Source organism: Rhineura floridana, chromosome 2 (assembly GCF_030035675.1).
Source record: "Rhineura floridana isolate rRhiFlo1 chromosome 2, rRhiFlo1.hap2, whole genome shotgun sequence".
NCBI lineage: Eukaryota > Metazoa > Chordata > Lepidosauria > Squamata > Rhineuridae > Rhineura > Rhineura floridana.
In genome coordinates this window covers 48321972-48347047 of record NC_084481.1, presented here as the reverse complement: position 1 = coordinate 48347047, position 25076 = coordinate 48321972, and the positions used below count along the sequence as shown (strand labels likewise).

At 41.5% G+C, this 25076-nt stretch overlaps 1 protein-coding gene across 1 annotated transcript in view; it reads right to left on the bottom strand.

Moving 5' to 3' along the window:
* LOC133376446 (sodium channel protein type 2 subunit alpha-like) overlaps positions 1–25076 on the bottom strand; it is a 156775-nt gene that overhangs the window by 5835 nt on the left and 125864 nt on the right. The window contains exons 18-26 of the mRNA XM_061608581.1: positions 18177–18294; positions 12705–12859; positions 12204–12377; positions 10937–11059; positions 8092–8364; positions 6850–6903; positions 4876–5013; positions 1532–1636; positions 1130–1400 (exon numbers count right to left, since the gene is read on the bottom strand). Coding sequence (XP_061464565.1) covers positions 1130–1400; positions 1532–1636; positions 4876–5013; positions 6850–6903; positions 8092–8364; positions 10937–11059; positions 12204–12377; positions 12705–12859; positions 18177–18294 — 1411 coding nt within the window. The remainder of the gene's footprint in view (positions 1–1129; positions 1401–1531; positions 1637–4875; positions 5014–6849; positions 6904–8091; positions 8365–10936; positions 11060–12203; positions 12378–12704; positions 12860–18176; positions 18295–25076) is intronic.

Below are 25076 nucleotides of genomic sequence, written 5' to 3'. Positions count from 1 at the left end.
CCACCCCACAGCTTAGCAACTTTTGGTGGGCTGGTCCTGCAACTTCCCCCTTTCTTTTAGGATGACAGAAGTCACAAGGGGCAGTTTGGAATTCTTTATCGCAGGTGTCATCACACCTGCAAACAATATGAGTCAGATGCTGCAGTTGTGTTAGATTTTTGTTCTGGCTTCCAGGAACAGTAGGCCCCAGAGGTTGAAGCTGATGAACAACCTACACAGACAGCACATTGCTGAAGAACTGTGCATTTCCATATGGGTAAAATTTACCTCTTGTAGCTGGTTCACACATGCATATTCATAATATGTTTGGTGGGGTAGCTACTCATGCAATAGCATAATAAAATAGACCATGCCACTTTTAACTGAGGGTCGGGGGAAATCCCATATTTGAATGCTCCCTTATATGAAAAATGCCCTGAAAATAAGAAAAATAATAGCAAAGGGTGTGGAAAGCTAGACTTTGTATCCCTTGTGTGCTAGCTTTCCTTTTGCAGGGAGTTTGTTTTCATAGGCAAACATTTAAAAATGGTAACCCCCCCAAGCTGTTGTCTGAAGTAGGGATGGGGGAGGAACTTATTCGGTCTGCTTTTAGCAGTGGATTTACCCAATTCAATGCTCCTGAACTTGGTTGCAGATCGGAGCACAACTCCCAGTCGGATTTTGCACTTCTCTAGATTTTGCAATGCAGTTTCAGTGTGCAAAAAGTGCACACACAAACAGGTATTTTACATACGAGCCCTATTTTTCTCTATTTTATGGATAAAGCACTGCAAATTGCAGATTTTATGTAAAAAGTGGATATGAAATATGTACAATTTAAATGTAGAGGTTATGTGCTTTGTTTAAAAAATCCACTCAAAATGGAAAGGGACAAATCTAAGACTGAGTGCCAGCATGGATTGGGATGGAATGAGGTTGCTTAGTCCATTCCTAGTCCGAAGAGGTAGAGTCCAAGCTACCACCTAAGTCACAAAAGCTGAACAATACAATACAATGCTAAAACAATTCACCACGTAAGCTGTAATACAGACTTTGTACATTAGCAAGTCAAGAAAAGGGAGTAAGTTGGTACCAGCAATGTTTACACTGGTTTATGCCATTCATCCTTTCAACCCAGAATGCTTCTTACCTACAATGGAGAGAATGACAACCACAAAATCAAATATATTCCACCCAATAGTGAAATAATAATAGCGGAGTGCAATCAATTTCAAGACAAACTCCCCAGTGAAGAGGATAATGAAAATCATATTAATCCAGTACAAAGTTTCTTCCACAGTGGGGTCCTCGTCAGCTGTTTCTACCATCATGGTGAACATATTAAGACAGATGAGAATCATGATCCCAATGTCAAATGCTTGCTTGGTAACAAAATCAAAAATAAAGCCTTGGAATTTATTCTGGAAAAACAAGACAGAAAAAGAGCATGATGTTATTTCCTGGGAATAAGATAATTGCTTGGTAACTTCCTCTTTAAACTTTGATGCAATAATTTGTTCATTTAATGCAAACTTAAAAAAGGCATCCTTACTGCTGGCCTAGGTATAGGTTTCTGTGGTTTCTTGGACCCCAGTTTTTTCATTGCATTGTAATATTTCTTTTGTTCTTCTGTTAGAAAAATGTCTTGTCCTCCTAAGTAAAGGAATGAAAAAAGAACCTTGATTACAACCCAAACTTTAGACACATGAATACACAGCCTGTGCCACTTGGCCACTGTTGTCCATACATTAGTAACCTCAAGACTGAATTACTGCAATGTGCTCTATGTGGGGCTGTCCTTGGGCCAGGTCCACAAGCTCCAGCTTGTTGCAGAATGCAGCGGCTGGACTGCACATAGGAACAAACGGCTGAGAAACTGGGACCACTCTGTTGCAACATCTACATTGTTTGTCCATATGCTATTGGACTAGGTGCAAGGTTCGTGTACTGATATACAACCCTTCAAAAACTTCTGTCCAGTATACTTTAAGGACTCTGATAACTGAGATAACTGAGTTAATCTGGAGGAGCGCTGCTAGTTGTCCCCCATGCTACAGAGGCCTGACTGGCCTCCACTAGAAGTTGGACATTTAGTGTTTTCAGTCCCATGCTGCACAGCACAGATTCAGCAGGCATCCTCACTTTTGACTTTCTGACATCTCTTGAAGAACTTTTTATGCAGACAGGCCTTTGCAGATGTTTAAGCAGATTAGCAGGTCACTTTAATGATTATTTGTATTTTTAATGGTGTTTTATCTTTTATTGTCATAGGCCACCGTGATATTTTGTAATATGGTGAAATACAGAAGTACTTTTATTTTAAATGAATGAATGTGTAAGGCCCATTTATTTCAACTGGATTTACAAGCACATAACTTGTTGTGTACTCATCACATAGTTTCTTATAGGTGACAATACAAATATTTTATGCGTATCATTACTTGATGAATACCACTGTTCCCTGAGTTATGAAATATCCTAGAAGAAAGCTTATTGGCTTCTGTTAGCTCCTACTGAATCAAATTACCTTTGGTGCTTGTTTCAGGGTGATTTTAGGTACATATATTTTATGTTTTGGTTTAATTTATTTGCTTCATCCATAGGCTACTGCAAATTCTATTAGAGGAAATGCAGAATATTAACAGTGCCACTGTTATCAACTGGCTTGCAGCATAAGAAATAGTTAATTCTATCAACAGTTTGGACTGGATCCAATGATTCCCTGCCTTCAAAGGAATCTCATCTCATGGAAGTTCTTCTGTCAGTGGAAAGAGTTTCTATGAGATAAAACCTCTTTCTGAAAAAACTCCTTCTCTCCAAGGAAGGGAATCCCTGATGCCCAGATGAAAATGTTTGCAGTGGAGTTAGGGAGAAGTACTGAATGGACAACAATGAGATCCATTAAAAATCATGCATATGAATAACTAACTAATCAACTATAGAGCATTATCCAAATACTAGGGTACACCTGGAGTTCTTATCCCTTTCCCCATATATAACAATGTGAAGTTTAGCTCAGAATCCCATTTTCAGGCAAGATGCTTAAATATGTGGTAGCATCTCAGCTCCAGGTATTCCTGGATGAAAAGACTGATCCAGACCCAATTCTAATCAAGCTTCAGTCATGGTTATGAGATGGAGACTGCTTTGGTCATCTTGACAGATGATCTATATCAAGAACTGAACAAAAGGAAGTATGTTCCTGTTGGTTCTGCTGGACCTCTCTGTGGCTCTTGTTACCATTCACAATGATATTTTTCTGGACCTCATGGCTGCAATGGAATTTGAAGGCACTGTTTTACAGTGGTTCTGGACTTTCTTGGAGGGGCAGTTTCAGAAGTTGGTACTAGGGTATTCCTATTTGATGCCTTGGCCATTGGCCTATGGTGTCTCTCAGGACTATTTAAGATCTGCATGAAACCTCTCAAAGAGGCTGTCTGGATTTTAGGATTTGGTGTTACCAATATGCAGATAACATCCAACTCTCTTCTTTCCTTCTAAAATCAAGGGAGCTATTCAAGTTCTAAAGCAGTGTTTGATATTGCTAATGGACTAGATGAGTTAGAAGAAATTGAAGTTTAATTCTGACAGGACAGCAGTATTCCTGGTCATTCAAAAGGCAGATCAGTGAAAAGGGATTCAACCTGTCTTGAATGGAGTGGCACTTCACTTTAAACAGAGGTTTGCAATTTGGGTGTAACTGTTAGTTTTAGTCCTAGAACTTGATGTCCAGGTTCTAACAGTAGCTAGGACTGCTTTGCATAGCTAGGGCTAGTGTGCCAACTGTGCCAGTTCCTGGAAGTGTCAGATTGGGTCATGGTGACATACCTTGATTACATCTCATTTGGATTACTATAATGCTTTATATTTTGGGATACCTTTGAAAAATGTTAGGAAACTTGAAGATGCTGCAGACAGACTACTCACCAGGGTTGGTAATGTGATCCCCATGTTACAACAGATTTACTGGCAGCTGGTCCATTTCTGGGAACAACTCAAATGCTGGTTATGACCTACAATGCTTTATACAACTTGGGACCAGGTTATTTCCCCAAATAAATCTGCCAAGGTTTTAAGATCCTCAAGACAGGCCCTTCTGTCTGTCCTGCCAACATCTGAAGCACACTGGATGTGAGCTTTACAAAATCTTGTTGGTGTTGCTCCCAGACTCTGGAACCACTGGCCAAGGGAGGATTTGCTAGCCCAATCTCTGATAGCCTTTCACCGGCAAAGTCTTTGGCTCATAAGCTCTTGTATGTTGTAATTGGTTTTGACTGGTAGCTAATTTTATTGATATTTAACTGTCTTGTTTTTATGTTTAAAAAAACATTAAAACTTTGCATTTTATTGCTGTTATTTTTTAAAACGAATATTCTGCATTATTGCTGTTATCTGCCAAGAGCAGCTTTTGGTGGAGAGACAGAATTCAATTTAACAAATATAGATAAACATATAGGGCTGTTCATGCAGAGCTGCGAAGATGGAGTGAATGCCTTTGCGCACTCAGGAACTCCAAGTACTTATTGGAATACACTCACTTGGACGTTGACACTGGATAAAGGCAAATGTCTTACTACACACTTGCCAGTTGGGTTTCATGCTCTCAGAATAAGTTTAGCAACTATTCAGAAAACTGAAATACATGCTTACACATATATGTTTCTATACATATATAACTTTCTAGGTTGTAATGAGAAATTAGCAACATTTTATATATAATTAGATACTTATGTAAATGAACAATACCACCATTCATTGGCATAAACACCTCCAAATGCTATAGCATTAGAAAGTCATTTGTGCAGATTCTTGAATGGTATGTAACTATGGCATTTTAGCCTTTTTGTGAAACACTTCTTACTATGTGAGGTAGAAATGAATAATCTGAACACTTATCTTCTTTTTTTGCTGGTTGAAGTTATCAATGATGACACCAATGAAAAGATTCAAAGTGAAGAATGAACCAAATATAATGAAGCCGACAAAGTAAAGATACATATACAAGCTGTTTTCATATTTGGGCTGCATATTTTGCTATAAAACAAGGAAACATGGTAAGAGATCAGCACCCAATGAAGCGGGTTGCACAATTTATCTGCAAAAATCTTGTGGGTGCTTGCGTAAACAGCAAAGGAAATAAGGAAAAGCATAGTGATGCCTGGACAAAATATATAAGACTCATTTATAAAACTTGTACAGTATGTTAGAGTACATTTAAACAAAACCAAGTGTCACCTTACAGATACTGAGAGATGTCGCACGGAATGGCTGCCAAACCTTACCTTCAGCCTACTCTCTCTTGCAATTGCTTCAAGATAACCATAGCTAGGATCTCTTTCGAAACTTCACATGTTCTTGGCAATTTAAACCAGGGACATATTCATGGTTTGCATGCAGTAGGTCCCCAGTTCAATTCCTGGCATCTCTAAGTAGCACTGGAGAGAGTGACAGTCTGGAACATTGGAAGGCTACTTCCATTACTGAGCTAGATGGATTAACAGTATGATAATATATGGCAGCTTCCTATGTTGTCAGATCTGGGCCTCTGGCATAGAACTGCTCTGAAGAGCTTGCTCCCTCTCCCATAGCTGCCACAAAGGAGGGGCAGGGGAGAAGAGGAGAGAGAGAAGAGAAACAAGGAAATAAGTGTGACAGAAAATAAAAAGGAAAGTAAGGTCAAGTTGGTAGGGGTAAGAAGATGGCAGAAACAGACTTCGCATGAAGGTCAACTTCCTGATTCTTAGAATCATAGAATAGTAGAGTTGGAAGGGGCCTATAAGGCCATCAAGTCCAACCCCCTGCTCAATGCAGGAATCCAAATCAAAGCATTCCCGACAGATGGCTGTCCAGCTACCTCTTGAATGCCTCCAGTGTCGGAGAGCCCACTACCTCTCTAGGTAATTGGTTCCATTGTCGTATGGTTCTAACAGTTAGGAAGTTTTTCCTGATGTTCAGCTGAAATCTGACTTGAGCCCATTATTCCATGTTCTACACTCGAGAAGAGATCCCGGCCCTCCTCTGTGTGACAACCTTTCATGTACTTGAACAGTGCTATCACATCTTCCCTCAGTCTTCTCCAGGCTAAACATGCCCAGCTCTTTCAGTCTCTCCTCATAGGACTTTGTTTCCAGTCCCCTGATCATCCTTGTTGCCCTCCTCTGAACCCGTTCCAGTTTGTCTGTATCCTTCTTGAAGTGCGGAGACCAGAACTGGACACAGTACTCAAGATGAGGCCTAACCAGTGCTAAATAGAGGGGAACTAATATTTCATGCGATTTGGAAACTATACTTCTGTTAATTTAGCCTAATATAGCATTTGCCTTTTTTGCAGCCACGTTGCACTGTTGGCTCATATTCAGCTTGTGATCAACGACAATTCCAAGATCCTTCTCACATGTCATTCTGCTGAGCCAAGTATACCCCATCTTATAACTGTGCATTTGGTTTCTTTTTCCTAAGTGTAGAACTTTGCATTTATTCCCGTTGAATTTAATTCCGTTGTTTTCAGCCCAATGCTCGAGCCGATCAAGGTCCCTTTGAATTTTGTTTCTGTCTTCCACGGTATTAGCTGGGTCCCCCAATTTTGTATCATCTGCAAATTTGATAAGCATGCTCTGCTTATCAAAGGCCTTAGGAAGGAGACACCCCCTTCCAGAATATCCCCCCCAGTCTATATCTGGAGAACAACACTTTAATTAAAGCACCAAAGACAAGCTACCCAAATCTATTTTCATGGATGATGTTCTTTAACAGAAATTAAGAGAGACAAGGCTATTTTCATTGTTACAGAATAAATATCATGATGAGCGCGTTAAGGTTTGCAGTCTTAAAAAAGAGAAAGAAAGAAGACAGAGGCCATCATGTACTTACACGTGTTGAATCAACAGCAGCATACATTATTTCCATCCATCCTTTAAAGGTGGCCTATAAAGAGGCAATATATTAACAGCTACCAATGATGACAAAATATTTTGTTACGAGGCAATATATAAACATATAAATGTATTTTAAATTGTAATAACTGAAAATATTGTGCAAGTCTTCTAGTTCAGGGATAAATTCCAGCCATGCATAACCACTCAAGGAGGGGTGGAAAGCAAAGGCAGTGTGGCCTGTGGAGAGAGGGGGTGGCTTGGGAAGGGGTGTGGCATGGGGGAAAGTCCCAAGGGCCAGAAAGAGAGGCTCGGAGGGCTGCCTTTGGCCCCGAAGTTCCCCACCCCTATCTAGAGCCTCACCAATACTTATTGGGCCACTTGAGTTTTAAAAACTTTTTTCTTTCAATTTATTTAGAAATTAATCTACATTTGCAAACCTAGGAAGTCCACTGGATATTTAAAAAACTCTATCTCAGATAATTCCCAAACAGACCAGGGGATCAGACAGTACGGGATGATGATAATTTCTATCATTTTCCTTGTAATTACATTCTGATAGTTTCTTAGGCAACTTCACCATGGTTATTCAAAATATAGATTCAAGAAACCAAAAAGAAGTCATTGCTGTTGAATAGTTTAAGATGAGTTCAGTCATCTATGGGAATCCAGTGTTATCTAAAAATGAAGAACTAGTTATAACCAAATAGCATCTAGTTATACAAGCGTATAGCCTCTTGACGTCCAATAGGATGCCAGTGCAAATCTAAGTCTAACATTGAAGCCTAAAAGGCAAACCTGCTGGGAAATTCTGCTCAATTACAGTGACATGAATGGGAGCTGTATAAACCCTGTCTGCACTCTTGTACAGCTCCTGTTTTAGCATGGATTGTGCAGGAAAATGTTCCGGGGGCCTGAGTCCTATGGGTGGGATCCAACTGGTGCTCTTGCATTCATGGAAGGAGGCATCCACTAATGGAAGAGCAGGGGAGGTGATTTTTTGCCCCAGCAAAGTTGGAAGATGCTCCAGAACTAGGGTGGAAGGTGGTGTGTGTGTGTATGGCTAAAGGGAGAAGTGGGCAAAAAATCCCTCATCTCCTCTTCCTGCAGTGGACACCCCTGCCAGATCAAAAGCCCTCCTGTGAGCCCAAGGACACCAACTGGACTCCACCAACGAAATTAACATCCAGCATACTGCAAATGAAAAGTTATTACTAATATCATATTAGGAGTTACTTACAACTTGAAGTAGAGAAAGATATCCAGCTCCCACATTGTCATAATTTACTTTAAGGTTTGCCCATCTGGCAATTCCTGTCATATTCTGACAAGCTAATTTATCTGGAACCATCGTATGTGGAAGCATCTGTCCATCTGTAATGTTGACACAATGATAGAATGTGCCAGCAAACAGGTTTACGCCCATGATGCTGAAAATTAGCCAGAATATAAGACAAACAAGAAGCACATTCATAATAGATGGTATGGCTCCTATCAGAGCATTCACAACCACCTAGACAAAAATACAAAAGAGGTGAACAGAGGTTGTATTAAAAGCTTGCATAAACCTTGTGTAAAGGTTCAGTACCAGGAAAAATATTTAGGAACCTTCCAATGCTGATGTCATATTTTAACAGGTACTTAATAGCTACTAGGGTAACCCCAATTAGAGAAAGCTTAATCAATTAGTTGCATCCATTTTAATCAATTGAAGTGATCATTTAAATTAATGTATATCTGCATTTGAATAAAAGCCATAGTTCTGGAGAAAAATACTTCGTTTAAACAATTCATAAACTATTATCATCCTTCCCAGCCTGATGGTGCACTTTTTGGGCCTAGCAGTAGTAAAGGAGAGCTGAGTTCTCGACACGTTGCAAACAGACTGGAAAGCTGTAGAGCTGGTTCTTGTAATTATAATGAAGAGAAAAAACCAGCGTCTGGCTTCATGTCTTCACAAAGCACCAGCAAGTGACACCTTGGAAGCAGCATCCCACCTTCCCACCATCCCTTTAACCCAGGATATAATCCCTAGTCTAAGATGAAAAGTCATCTTCTGGCTCTATGTGATGATGCACACTTATGTCACAGAAGGCAGCATTTTTCAGGGCTCTTCATAAAATTGCTAACCAGGTTGTGTTTTTGATTAAACATAGGTTTTTTTTAATTAAAATCACAGCATTTTCTGTCTCAGGCAGTGGTCCCAGCTGAGGGACAGCGCTCCAGCCAAGTGGGGGCTTGTGCTAAGCATCTGGAGTCACCAAGAAGCAGAGGCAGATCAAGCAAAACCCAGGTTCAAGCACTGCAAGTTCAGAGGGTAAGTCCAAATACATAAGGTCAGGCAAAACAGAGGTCAAAGTCCAGAAGGCAGACAAGTAAAGTGTGCAGCACCTTGGACAGCTCCAAGTCATGCAAGACAAGTTCGAAGATTGCTCCAACAACCAACAAACTCAGACTGAGCCTCAAACAGGATTGCAGCTTTCTTTGAGCAGCCAGTCTCACCCTGATGGGAGGAGCCTCTACTCTTAAAGGGACCTAGCCTATTTTAGGAGCCATGATTCCTGGTGGCATGGGGAGGATGTGGTTCTACTATGGTCTCTATGGTGTGAAGATGGTAATGCTACCTCAATGAAGTTTGATTGCTACCAACATTGTCAACTTCTAGGTGCCAAGCAAAGACATTCTTGTTTTCCCAGGCATTTGGATCTTGATGTGGTTTGATTTTTGGCCTGTCCTTGGTATTCATCTTTTAGTTGGGTACTGATTACTGATTGATAAATACTTTTAGTACTGTGTATGGTTTTATTGCTTTTGGCTATCTTGTGGTATCCTTGTAATTCTTATTGTAAGTTGCTCTGGGACTTTTTTCTGTGAAAAACAATGAATAAATTAAATAAAACTAAATAACTAATAGAAGACCAGTTACTGAAAAGGAGAAAAGTGAATGGGACTGAATGGAATGGGATCATATTTCCAGTATAGGGAGAGCCACCCATTGGTTAATCTTCCCTAAGCTCTCTTCTTAGCAGCTGATTTTCCTTAGTTGGGGGGGGGAAAGAGAGATAAAGGCGAGACAAATAACAGATGGAGAAAAACAGCCCCTTGCTTCTCCTTCACCATATGTCTCTTTCTATTGAGTGATAGAGTCTTCAGAATTCTCTTTGCAGTGGAGCTGCTCTCAATCTGGCAAGTGTAATGTATCAGGCTCTCCAAATCCATCTTCTAAGATAAGGAAGAAATGTAAGAGAACAGAATGAAGCTGCCACAAAACTCTTCTTCTGTGGACACCCCTGAAATGCTCATAAATCTAAACTGAGATCTACAGATGAATGGTGGCCAACTGATAATCTAAAAACATTAAGCTCAGATCCCTACTGTGTATCCCGCAGCCAAAGATCTCATTTCTGTGGATAATCCAGATCATGACTTCTTGCTCCCCTTTTAGCAAGGATCTATTGACAGTTGAAGGGCACTGGAATCATGTAGTAGCTACAGCAGGGTTGGAGAGAACCTGTACCCCTCCAGATGTTGCTGGACTACAGCTGTCATCATCCCTATTGGCCATGCTGGTTGGGGTTGATGGGAGTTGCAGTCCAACATTATTTGGTGGGCCACAGCTTCCCAACCCCTGAGCAGTTTTGTGGATGAGTGAGAATTTGGGTCTCTCCAGTTTAAGTCCAACACAAAATTTACTGTGGGCCTGTGGGCCTGCCATCAACCTACCTGGTAGGGCTGCTGTGAGGTTAAAAGGATTTGGGAATAATGTATGCAACCCTGAGTCCCTTGGCAAAAACAACAACAACAATTTGCTATGGGAATGCCACACAAAAAGTGTCCTCCCCATGTCAAGTTATACCTGCCTTGGCTGTAAGGTTATTTGCCACATTGGCTGCTGCTGTGACATAATGATTCTCCACAAACTCCCATCCATGGTTGCAAGGAATATTCCCATCAGTAGCAAATAGCACAGATACCCTTAAATTAAGGCATACCTTAATTTAATATACCTTAATACCATACAGAGATATCACTGAACAGTTTTCACCATGGTTCCTTGAATTTTTATTTAATGTTGTCTTGCTTACCCTCATTCCTTCAAATCGTGACAAGGCTCTTAGAGGTCTCAAGGCTCTCAGTGTCCGAAGTGATTTAATGGGACCAAGTTCGGAAAAGTTCAAGGCATTAGCTATTAAACTCACTAAAGAAACCTACTCAAAGACAACAGTAAAGTTACAGAGTTACTGAAAAAAGTCATAAAATGTATCATATTTAACAACAACAACAAAATAAAACTCAAATACCAGCTTGATTGCAGGCATAATCCAGACAGGAACTTGCATTATTATACCAACTAAACTGAGATGAATGCTCCTTCCTTCCTACCCAGGAGTGGCTCACCACAGCAATAGCATCCCAGCAGCAGAAGCACCAGCTGTGCAGTATAACTGAATTTACACCAGCCAATTTCTCATGCAAGCCTTTTACCAAGTTGGCTACAGTGTCGGAGAGCCTGAGGCAAGGGCCACAGTTCTTTTTGCCTTATTTTGTGTGGGTGAAGTGTAAAATAATGGGTTGCCCCCTCCCTCGCAATCACAACACAATATGTGTTGACTGGGGCTGTGGCTGAGCAGCTGCTAGAAAGCGGCGTGTGGAGGACATTCTGATTGGTATGAGGATTTGCTGTGATCTTTGTGGGCATGGTTTTCAGTGTTGCTTCATTTGTTAGTCTTATAGCCTTATTCAGCAACATCTGAACAGTAAGATACTGACTTGGCTTGCACCGGGGTGCAGTCCAAATTGCAGTGGCAGCCATTTTGCTGGAGCCAGAGTATTAGGCTATCTGCATATTAGAAAGCAGGTCAATGTAACAGGTCTCTCAAGACTATGGCAAAAATCTTCTTTTCACATGCGCTTCAGATAACAACCCTCAAAGTAAATTTTTTACAATATAGTGCAGTGGTCCCCAAACTCCCCCCCCCCATGGGACCACTTGAAAATTGCTGAGGGTTTGTCAGACTACTTAATAATACTTTCTGCCGGTTGTAGCCATTGTAATGTGTTGTGCTAGGTGCTGTATGATTTTAAATTGTATTTTTACAGACATGCTGTGGACCACCTGAATGAAGCTTGTGGACCACTGGTGGTCCATGGACCACACTTTGGGAACTCCTGCTAAAGAGAAATAAATGTGCCTTTTGTGCATCATTGCTTTGTGGAACAGCATGTGACATCTGATCAGGAAATGCCTATTTGATTAATGCAGCAAAATAACCCGCTTTAAATATTATCATGAGCTATGATGGCCCACTAACAAGTTAATGTACAAGGGTGCTAGGCAAAATCAGTACTTACATCAACTATCATGAAATCCAGCCAGCACCAGGCATTTGTGAAATAGACTTGAAAACCATATGCCACCCACTTCAGAAGCATTTCCAGAATGAAGATGTATGTGAAGATCTTATCCGCATATTCAAGTATGATCTTGATAATCTTGCGCTGTTCAATATATATATCTTCAAAAGCCTATGAAGGAAAATGCTGCTAAAAATAAGGCCATATTGGCTGAAAGAGGGATGCAAAATGTAATGAATTCTGCTGTGTTCAATATTAAGTGAGAAGGTCAGAACTAGGAAGGGAAGCTAGTGTGCCAGACATACTCAGTTGTGACTATAAGGGAATCCTAATAAATAACTATTTGGATTTCAGTGAGAAAAAACACAAGTAATAAAATTAGAAGGGAATGGGAGACCATTAAAAATAGATTTACCTATATATAAATTGTCACACCTTGTCTCATCCAGTTAATTCACATATTCCATTCCACAATGGAACGATCTGTAATCCACTTACCAAAGCACCACTGCTGAGAATAATCATGAAGACAATGAAGGTTTCAAACCAGTTGTGTTCCACTATTCTGAAGCAGGTTTTACGAAGGTTCCACCAGTGTTTGCCCTTCCCAGATTCTATGCTGACTTGACAGCATTTGAATTTCCGCACACAGCCTGGAAATCAGAGTATTTGGTGGGTTTTTTGTGTTTTTTAAAAAAGGATTTAAACATTTTAAAAGATCAATAAAATCATTTCAAATAAAAGAAAACATTATGTGGACAAATTTCAAGATGTGGGCTGGGCCCAGAGCTGGTCTTCTGCAGATGGAAGGAGATTCTCATAGATCTTCATTTACCCCAACAGCCTCACATATCACCTCCCACACTTTTCCAAAAGGTACCCCCAACTCTCCAGAAGAGATTTTCAGAAGGCACAAGGATCCTCAGGCACAAGGGAGTGACTCACCCCATCTGGCTTTCCATTCATAGTTCTGCTCACAAGCTCTCTGGATCCAGTCTTATGTGTTTTATATGTCCTGAAACTATTGTTGTAATTTGACAATAACTAAAATACACAATCAAATGTGTGTTTATGTCAACAAAAAGTTTTGTGGCACCTTTATGAACTAATATATGAATCTGATGAAAGATGCTTTAAAAACATCCATCAACATAGAACTTTTAGGTGTTAAGACATGTTTAGTCTATACAGACTATTTACCTTCTGCTCTTTTATCTTTAAATTTATCATTGTTTAATTTATCTAATTAACATTCTACAGCAGTATTTTTAAATTCAATGTGCATGGTGATTATTACTGTAGCACCACCAATGCATATGGCATTATGTGCTTTTTGTGTGTATTACTGAATACCATACAGAAAAGAAGTTCAGGTTCTTGCTCTGAGGACTTTATTTTATATATGGAGAAAGACAAAAAAAATCTTTCCAAATTACTGTTTTGGGTTGCAATAAATGCACATTAGTGCTGTGTGGTACCAGGAAATTATGGGTTGTATTCACTGGACTTTTACCCAGAGTAGAACCACTGAAATTAACAGACCTAAGTTAGTCATGGCCATTAATTTTAATGGGTCTGCTCTGGGTAAAAGTTAGTTGAATATAACCTTCTGTCTTTCCTCTACATTTCCCCAGAACTCTAATTGCAGTATTTTATTTTTGGAAAATGTGATTCCCTTACCACAGCCTTGCAGCTGTGATTATTGTGTGGAATGTGTTTCCACAATTATCATGGACATAATGGCTTGTTCAGATGTAATCAGAAACAATGATTTCCTGCTATGCATATAAAGTACTACAAGCCTCCAGATTGCATGCTCCCTCTTCCCCATCTTTTTCATAGTCAAATTTTGCTTCTGCTTTTAAGCAAACCTTAGTTCCCATTACATCAAAAGCAGGGAACAGTGGTTTGTTTTAACTCCAGAAAGTGGGGAAAAGTCAGAATCAAACTGTGGTTTTCAATTCTGACTGGTTCTAACTAGAGTTAAAACAAACCACAATTCCCCAAGTTCTCACATAATGGCAACAGCGGTTTGAGTAAAAGCAAAAACAGATGTTTCCAGGCTCCTAACAGTCATGAAAGTTGAGGGGAAGGGGAAGCATGCAATCCTGAGACTTGCTGTGGTTCATTCGTAGAGTGGGAAATAGTGGTTTCCCACTGTTTCTGGTCTTATTGGATCACTCATAATGTTCCGTGTTATCATCATTCATTATTCCCCTCACACTACAGTAGGGCCCCGCTTCTCGGTGCTGCTTTACGGCATCCCACTAATACGGCGCCAGGGGGGCGATCAGCTGGAGGGGGCTGGAGCTCCCCATGCTCCAGCTGATCTCGCCAGAGGAGGGGAAGATCAGCTGTAGAGCGCTACAGCTGATCATCTCCTCTTCTGGCACGATCAGACTCCCATGCTCCAGCTGATCTCGCCAGAGGAGGAGAAGATCAGCTGTAGTGCGCTACAGCTGATATTCTCTTCCTGTGCTATCAGACCCCCATGCTCCAGCTGATTGCGCTAGAGGAGGGGAAGATCAGCTGTAGTGCGCTACAGCTGATATTCTCTTCCTGTGCTATCAGACCTCCATGCTCCAGCTGACTGCGCTGGAGGAGGGGAAGATTAGCTGTAACGCGGTACAGCTGATCTAATCCTCTTCCTGTGCGATCAAACCCCCGCGCTACAGCTGATCTTCCCCTCCTCCGGCGCGATCAGCATGTTAGGTTCCAGACCCCCGTGCTACAGCTGATCTGCTTTTCGGCAATTTTTGCTTTTCGGCAGAGGTCTGGAACCTAACCTGCCATATGAGTGGGGCCCTACTGTATTGTTATTAGTACTACTACTTTAGAAGTTGAGGGCTTCCTTTGCCCTGTAAGGGCACACTCAATAAAAATACTCAGTGTCAGAGGCATTGTTAGGTGGTAACTTGAACCCCTGGTCTTTTCTGCTGTGTCTCAGATCACCTGCCCCTCTCCCTTGCCCAGCTCACCAGAGCTAATTTGTCCAGAGGCACTTCTCTTAGTCTTAATATGATTTTGAGTGGGGCAGAGGGCCCAATTCATATACAGTGCACTAGGCCTATAAAATCCTGTTGGCACCCCTTGGCTCAGAGGAAATCCTCACAGCTAGGGTTTGTTTGTTTTTCCCTCTGAAAGTCAGCCTAAATTTACATCAATACATATAAATTAGCACATGCAAATTTGTCATCATAGGCCTGTGTCTGAAGTCTTTTCAGTACCGAAAAACACCCTTGCCCAATAACTCTTTTTTAAGGCAAGCTTTTGGTACTACCTTTCTACCTTCTGTTTTCTCAAAGAAACAACATACTCCATGACCCTTTTCATTCTGCTTAATTACAGGAAGAAAGTAGGTCAATGGGAACATCTTCCAATGGAGTAGGAAACAATCTGCTAACTATATCCTGGAAAGAGAGAAATCCTCTAGGATAAAGTCAGCAAACTGGCTCCAATTTCAAAGGGAGGGCTTTTTTCCACTGACAGGCTGGAGCAGTGTATGGATTTGAAGTCCTTCCACGAGGAAGTGGGCAACATATTGATTTCTAACTCCAAAGGGAGAAACTTCCCTCTAACAGACTGGGAGTCTAACATTAATCAGACATGTCTCATCATAAATGTTCATTTAAAGAAACAATTTAAAAGAAGAATTATCCTCTCGATGCATAGATCAGATAGCTGATAGCCCATTCAATGCTTAGCCCAGGCCATTTCTGGATTTTCCACACTCTTAAAGATTTGGGGGGGAACTATAAAACATTCAAGATTCTAAAATTGCGGTGATTAAGCTGTGGCCCTCCAGATGCTATTGAGCTATAACTCCCATAATCTCTGACTCCTGGTCATGTTGGCTGGAGCTGATGGGGGTTGGGGCCAACAACGTTTAGAGGGTCCCAAGTTCCCCACCCCTGATATAAAGCCTTTCACTTGCTGCTTGGAAGTTGCTGATGCAATACCACCTTCTGCCTATACTTACATCTGTCTGCTAACACAAAGTTTAAAGTGGTTTCATCACTTAAGTAGCTACTGCATGTAAAATTACATTACCCCAAAGACAAACTCCAGAGAAGCAGCTGTGTTGGGTCACATTCACACTGTACGTTTATTCCACTATTATTTATTTATTAGATTTATTAGTCGCCCATCTGGCTGGTTGTCCAGCCACTCTGGGTGACGTACATAATAAAAACATATAATTACATTAGAACATTAAAATAAACAGTAAGTAAAACCTAATCCTCCCCAAAAACCTGCCTGAAAAGCCAGGTCTTCAAGGCCTGGCAGAAGCTCATCAAAGAGGGGGCATGGTGGAGATTATTTGGGAGGGAGTTCCACAAGGTGGGGGCCACAATTGAGAAAGCCCTCTCCCTAGCCCTCACCAGTCTAGCTGTTTTAGCTGGTGGGATGGAGAGAAGGCCTTTTGAGGCTGATCTTATTAAGCGGCATCGCTGATGATGCTGGAGGCACTCTTTCAGATAGACTGGGCCAAAACCATGCAGGGTTTTAAAGGTCAAAACCAACACCTTGAATTGGGCCCAGAAAATAACTGGTAACCAGCGTAACTCGTTTAACACTGGAGTAATGTAATCTCGCCGGCGGCTGCCTTTAATCAAGCGAGCTGCTGCATTCTGTACCAGTTGCAATTTCCAGACCGTTTTCAAGGGTAACCCCATGTACAGCGCATTACAGTAGTCTAGGTGAGAGGAGACCAGGGCATGTACCACTAGTGGGAGCAGATGACTGGGAAGGTAGGGGCGCAGCCTCCGTATCAGATGGAGTTGTTGCAACGCTGCCCGGCTCACAGCCAAAGCTTGAGCCTTCATGGACAGCTAGGAGTCAAGAATGACCCCCAGGCTGCGGACCTGGTATTTCAAGGGCAGTTGTACCCCATTGAGCACCAGGTCAGCATCCCCCAACCCTCTTTTGTCTCCCATGAATAGTACCTCGGTTTTGTCTGGGTTTAGCTTCAACTTGTTCCTTCCCATCCAGCCACTCATCGACTCCAGACACTTGGATAGGGTTTCTACAGCCAACCTCAGTGAAGATTTAAATGAGAGATAGAGCTACATGTCATCCGCATACTGGTGACATTGCAGCCCAAATCTCCTGATGATAGCCCCCAGCAGTTTTATATAGATGTTAAACAGCATCGGGGAGAGGATAGAACTCTGTGGCACCCCACAGATGAGAGGCCAAGGATCTGAAACCCCATCCCCCTATGCCAATCTCTGGTACCTACCAGAAAAGAAGGAACGGAACCACTGCAGTACAGTACCCCCTATACCTAACCTCTCCAGGCGGTCCAGGAGAATACCGTGGTCAACGGTATCAAAAGCTGCTGCGAGATCCAGGAGGACAAGGAAGGTACATTTGCCCCTATCCAATGCCCTCCTCATATCATCCACCAAGGCGACCAAGGCCGTTTCAGTCCCATGTCCAGGCCTGAAGCCTGATTGAAATGGATCAACTTTAAACAGTTATGGCTTCCCTCAAGGAATCCTGGGAAGTGTAGTTTGTGAAGGATGCTGAGAGTTGTTAGGAGACCCCTATTGTCTTCACAGAGCTACAGTTCCCTGAGTGGTTTAACAGGTATTCCCCTTTCCCAGAGAACTCTGGGAACTGCAGGTCTGTGAGGAGAATAAGGGTCTCCTAACAACTCTCAGCCCTCTTTGCAAACTACACTTCCCAGGGTTCTTTGAGGGAAGCCATGACTGTTTAAAGTGGAATAATAGTGGAATAAACGTATAGTGTGAATGTGGCCTCAGGAGTCTGTTGTAGCTAAAAGAACAGAGAGTCCTGTGGCACCAATATGATTAGCAAACTTATTGCATCATAAGCTTCCATGGGCCAGAGCCCACTTTACCAGAATAGTAAGCATGCACACACACACAAAAGACCCAGCAATTCCCAAAGAACACATTTGTTCTGCATGAAATCACCACTATTAAGCTGGTTCCCCCTTGATACCTTCAGTAAAACAAGCCTTCGGTTGTGATGGGTCTTCTGCTGGGTGTTCAGGTTTTTCCTCTCCCAAGGGATCAATATCAATTGTGCTACCTTCACTGGAGCTGGAAATACTTAATTTCTGTAAGTAAGAGCCCACAATCCATTTTTTAACAAGCAATATATATTTATTCTGAACTGAAACTAATGCTGACTGAGCATACATATGTGGTACATGTAAGCATATTCACACAACTACAACCAGATTTCCAGAAAGGCAAAGGCCTGTTCAGAAACGCCTACTTCAGAATACAAGTTGTGGGAGGGGGGCCTGGGCCATGTGTGCCAGCCTTGCCCCCAACATCCACGTGCATGCTGTCCCCATGTTGAGTGGGAAAGCCTGAAGGGGTTCTTTAAGCACACTGAATGTTCTGAGAAGCCTTCTTGTGTGATTGGGAACCCTGATAATATGGGGCTCCCAACGAAGGGGAGGCTTCTAAGTGCATTCAACCAAATGGACTTAGATCCTTCCCACCCAATATGGGAAGGTCAGGGATGAAGCCAGCATACACGGGAACATTAGGGACAGCACGTGCAGCTGCCACCTTGTTCCCCAATCATGGGTTGAAAACTGTAACATCTGAATAGGGCTCAAGTGACTTAGAACATCGAAATATGCCTATACATTGCTCTGCATTGTTCCTTACAAAGGACATTTCAAATTTTGAGGGGCTGATGATAGTAAGAACTGCTTTTTAAAAATTAGCTGGATACACTGAGTTGCATCTAGTGGTGGCTCTGGACTAGAAGGAAGCATTGAGAGTCAGTGTGGTGTAACGCTTAGAGTGTTGGACTATGACCCTGAGAGACCAGGGTTCGAATCCTCACTCAGCTATGAAGCTGACTGGGTGACCTTGGGCTAATCACTGCCTCTAAGCCTAACCTACCTCACAGGGTTGTTGTGAGGATAAAATGAGGAGGGAAGAATCATATACCCCACCTTGACCTCCTTGGAAGAAAGGTGGGATAGAAATATCATAAATAAATAAAATAAAGGCAGGGAAACCAACGTTGACAATCTGCCACTGAGGGTTGAGGGGGGCCCTCCACAACAGTACTGGATATGGGGTGGAGAGCTGCAGTACACAGGGGTTTGGCAAAAATGGGGTGCCCTGCCTTAGGAAAGAAGAAGTTGTCCACTAGTGCAGAGTTATGACTGGATGCAACCCACTGCGTTTACATAATGTATGTCAAGTTTGTCTCTATTCAACGTATGAAAATTCTGAAGTGAAATTCAGTTGTTCTAGGGAAAAAATTAATGTGGTTTAACAGGAACAACCAGAAGAAGGGGCATTGTTGTGGCCCTGATTTCTCATTCCTGGGATCATGGCTGTGGGGTGAGACAGTGCAGGGAGGGGGGCAGCAGAGAGGTTGACAATGTGGACACACTGAGAGCCAATCTGCACTCCGGCTGGTGTGCCCCCATTTCCTTGCCCTCACTGCCACCGTGATCTGCTTGTCCCAGTAAGCAGCAGTTGATGCTGGTGCTGGAAGACCAGGTCTGCAGCCCCGTCGCTCCTCGCTAGCTGCTCCTGTGTTACATAAAATACTGAGCCAAAACTACAGATATTTCATTCAAAAGCAGTTCTCCCCCAACACAACAAAAAGCAAGTTTTTTAAAATTTCAACGATGAAAGGAGCATATTGATTTCATTCCCATAGCCTTTGTTTTGCATTCTCTCTCACAAGTGCTTGAACATATTGATTTCTATGCATTTTTAAACTCTTTGTTACTCTGGTACTCATACCAACTCTTGCCAGTATTTAGAGAGTTACTTATTCTAGTGCTAGAGAAATCTCATCTTAGACTGTAACTGCATTAGTTTGGCATCCTTCAATCCTAACAATTAAGATCAAATATGCAATGCAATTTAAGGCTTTGTCTAGGACATGGTCAAAATAAATGGCATGAGCCACATGAAAAAATTGACAGGTATGAGCAAGGCTTTTTTTGTGATAGTACTCACCAGTAATAGTACTGACATCTCTTTTATGTCTGCCAGTGTGCTGGCACCCGCAGCACTTTTTATCAAGGCGCCTCATTTTTTTTTTACCAAAAAAAGCACTGGGTATGAGTATCAAAATAAACCAAAGTAGTTGTGATTATAGCGCTCTCCAACATGATACAATGTTATTACCATAATAGTATATAACATCAGAAATGAGAGCACCAACTTGATGAATGTGAGGAATGATGAAAGCATATTTAAAACAGTACAGGATGGATTCAAATTGCTGTTGTTGTTATTCTAACTTACAATATTCAGAGATTATTTCCACATCTTTCCTGGATTGTAAAGATGTTATTCTAAATGTTTTAAAAATTATTTGCACATTCCTATTTTTAAAGGAAGTCTTTCTCAAAAAGTTAAATACTAATGAAAATCTAAATATTTATCTATAATATGTTGTTGTGTATCTGCCATGAACTCATTGGTGTCCATAGCCAACCATGTAAATAATTACTTGGGGACCTGTTACACACACACATGCAATCTGCACCCCACCCCAAAGATCCATACCTTGCCACTTCTCCTTCCATCTATGCTAGTCAAGTTAGGGGGCAGGGCAAAATGAAAAACTTCAAAGTAATTGTAACAAAAATAACGTGGGTTTTTCATTCTTAGAAAAGTATCCTGATCAGCATAGCCAAAATCTGTCACATTCAAGTGGAGGAAGGCCACCATTTTGGGAGTGACTCAGAAAAATGCATGAAACTGAAACTCTATTGGTCCAATCTTCTTTAAAACTTATGTCAGATCAAAGATGAAAAAATACTTATTGACTATACCTAAAATGCTATCATGGATGATTTCGTCTAGAAATAAGCAGAAGCTCTGAAGAAACTGTAATCTAATAGTCTCTAACCTGTTTTTTTCCATTATAGCTTCAAATCCGCTGCAGATAACAGAAGATTTAGGAACACAAATTATCCCTGTGGCAGGGACTCATGTTTTTTTGCAACTCAGTTTTTTTCTGAGAACAACTAGATTGCTATTCACTCCAGATGAGCAAGCAATTGATGAACTGTAAGGCTGTCTTAAGCAAGACACTTGTACTCAGTTCCCTGCCTATAAAATGGAATTATGAATGATCTACCTCACAACATTGTTCTGAGAATTAGTGATGCGAGGATTGTGAAGCTCTTTGCAAGCAAGGAGCATTATAAATAAGAATTAAAAATCAGTCACTAATACATTCTTAATTATTCTGGACTGGAAAATACTGATTCATATATTCTAATTACTTATATTAAAATTAAAATTTTGCTTTCATCATTCTAACATGGACAGCATTTTTGGTATAAAATGCCATAGCAATGACACAGTAAGATCATTCTGAACTGGATTATAAAACAAAATATAATCAAAGGTACTCAATATTAGATTTTTCTCATTATATAATAACAATTAAAAATGGCTAAATATCTTTCTGAAATAGCAACAGGAGTAATAATGCAAGCTAGCTTTCAAACTTCACAGAACTCTTTTTCAAGTTACATATGACACAACCTTTTGATGGTGATTCAGGAAGCTCTTTGCAGATTAAGGATGCAATAGTATGCATACTTACCTGGTAGTAAATCCCACTGACTTCAATATATGTATAGCAGGGGTGGGGAATCTTTTTGGCTCTGGGGGGCAAGATCTTTATCTGGCCCCGCTCTTCAGGCCAACTTTGTCAGGTAGGCGGGGCAACCCACATCACCTCTTTATGATATCATATGATTGACAGGCAGGCTGTCCCACTCACCTGCCAAAATCCTCTGTGTGAGGTTCCCAAGCTTGAGAACCACAGCACAAGGGGTGTTGCCAGTCCTATGCTTTGGAAGCCTCCCCACGCTTCTCTTTTCAACCCCTAATGTCAGAAGTGGAAAGAGGAAGCATGGGTTGCTTGCAAAGCCCTTTCTGAGCTTCCCTGCAGCTCTCCTTTCCATTCCCACTCAGGGAGGCTTCAAGGAGTAGTGCTGGGAGGTAGAAGTGATTTCCCTTCCTTGAGCAAGGAGTGCTTCTACTGCCTATCAACTGATGGGCAGTTGGGGGCACACCCTGCTCCAGCAAAGAAACAAGTAAGAGCCCACTTCAAGCTCTCAATTGTTCCTTTGAAGTCCCACACCTGACTTCATGTAAGACTTCCTTGGAGGTCAAATGGGGAGGCCTGGCAGGCTCAGTTTGGCCTGCAGATCAGAGGCTCCCACTCCCAATGTATAGGCTTGCATGGAAAGTTAGTCTGTGCCCAGTGCAAATTATCTCAGATTGCCCCAAAGCACATGTGCGTAAAGAGGTAATGGTTATTCATCTTTTGAATTTTTTTTAAAAAACCCTTTAGTTATAAGAGAAGTATTAAAGCACTTACAAATTCATTTATGTGTCAATAAACATGGAATGGAAAGACTTTCATCTCTTCCTCTGCTGACTGGGAGAAGTCTACAGCTCAGGACTTTATTGAGGTGTGCGTGTCCACCTAGCTGTACACTGACCCTCTGTTCCCCCGCATGCTTTTATTTGGGTTAGAGACAATAGCCATTTGTTAGTAATTACACTAAAAGCTGTGATGGGTGGTGGTGGGAGGTTGATAAAACAGAGGACACACAGAGGGACACGTGACTGAGGCAGAAGGTTATTGGGGCAATTGTCTGCATCATCATGAGGTGACATATAAGTTAGCAAGTGAAAGGAGGAGGTAAAGTGGAACAACCTCCACTTGTGCAATGAGACTGTCCCCCTTCTCCTCCCGTGCCCCCCAAATCTGCTCTGGGGAGGTTGGGGGAAACCCCAGAACAGATTTAGGGGGAGCATGGGGGAGAGGAGAAAGTTCTGATATGCAAGTCAAAGTTGTTCCACTTGCACCATTATTTAGTTGAATGCTGCCCCAACAATGTTACTGACTGCCATAATGCAGATAGCAGGTGGTTCCATCAAGAGGGCACCACGACAGAAAAGACCCTGCCCCTGGTTGTTGCAAGATGGGCATATTCATGTGACAGCATAGCCAGGAAGGCCTCACTAGCTGACTTCAGTGACCAGGCAGGATGATATGGGAGAAGGTGTTCCCTCTTGTTTCAATGTTTTCCCCAGCCTGCAGAGGAAGAGGACTAGGATAGAAATATAAAGTATGGGTACATGGAGGCTAAGCTGTAAAAGAGCGTAAGATGTGAGAGTACAGAATATGTTTAGTGCTTATACGGCTTATAAGCCTGGGAGCTTTAGCATACAATTTCCATGCTTTTGGGTGTATGAGTGAATTTGTACGTGTCTTACTTGTTCTTTTAAATCAAAGTTTGTTTTTTTAGAATTTCCGTGTGTGTGTATATATATGTGTGTTTTAAGGACATTCACTGAATTGCATGAATTGTCCTGTTGGTAAGAGTGTAAAATTTAAATTTACAATGGTTCTACAATAGTGATATCCAGCAGGTCATACAATGCACTGAAGGCAATGCAGCATCTCTGAGTCTAACCAATGTCACCAAAAAATGCTGATGAACGTATTTCAAAATTCACATTCATATATTGAAGGGTACAGAAGAGATTAACCACAGCAGCAAACAGTACTTATTATTACATGGGTAATTTCCTGCATAGCAACTTGCCTTGCATATCTGATCACTGTGTCACATGCTCAATGTGGTCCAGGTTCAGTTCCACACTTAGGCTGCAATCCAATACACACTTACCTGAAAGTAAGTCCCATTGAACTCAATGAAGCTTACTTCTGAGTAGGCATGTATTGGATTACAGCCTTAGCTATCACAGTGCCTCAGCATGGTCTGGGTCTGGCCTAACTCTAGGCCTAACGTCCTTCAGGCACTTCACAAACCTCCATGCACTTCATCCCAAGCACTTTGTGGAAATAGGCTGCTGTTTTATCCCAAACGGATGGTGTGACAAAAATCTCTGATATGCCAAACTTAAATGTTAAAAAAGTCAGAGGCTTAAAATCAGTTGTGTTGCCTTAATTCAAATGTAAAAGCTCCTTCTATTCACCATTGTTACTATTTATTTGCCTTTTGATTTCTCATCCTCTCAATATGCTTCATACTTTCACACAAGTGCTAAAAATCTTAAAAATGGCTATTTTCATGATTTCATTAAAGCATTTAAACAAGTCATTGCTTCGTATATTATAAAATTCTAAATAAATCAGTAAGTTGTGATCTACTCTGGGAACCTACAAGTCTGGTGGCAAGTTTATAAGCAAACCCTATTCTGTAAGACAGAACTGCTACATGCAAATATATTTTTTCCAATTAAAAAAAGTAGTTGATTCTTGTTAAGTGAACTTATGGGGGAGTGCAATTCCTACCTTAATTGTAGAGCATGTTGAGGCTGTGTATGCATCCTTAGTCCTGATCTAGGCATGGGTGAGAAATTTGATCACATGTAAAGGTGAACCTACCTAATTTGCACTTTCTGAAACAATATGCAAACAAATTCTTCCAAGCTACACAGCAAGTGAATTGGACTGTGAAAGACCAACCCAAATGGTGTTTGCATTTTGACAAATCTGTAGAGCAGTACAATATCTCAGAGAGGAGGTCAGGTCTCCTGCTCCCCTGGTGCATTCACTATAGCTGCCCAATTTCCCTGCTTCTTAAAGTTGGATAGAAATATCTCTTGGCTATAGGTATGTTCTTAAACCGCAAGGTTTTTTTGCCTATTAGTGAATTTCCTTGCTTTTTAATCCGGGAGGTAAGAAATGGGATCCTGTGCAAGTTTGGTGAGAATTTGCATGCTTATTGAGTTCAGCGGGATTTATTCTCCTGCAATCATGCTTAGGATAGGTGAAACTGATCACAGGGGATGGGGAAGCGAGGAGGAGGGAGGGGTGGAAAGGAAGAGGGGAGGACTGGTATGGAAGCAG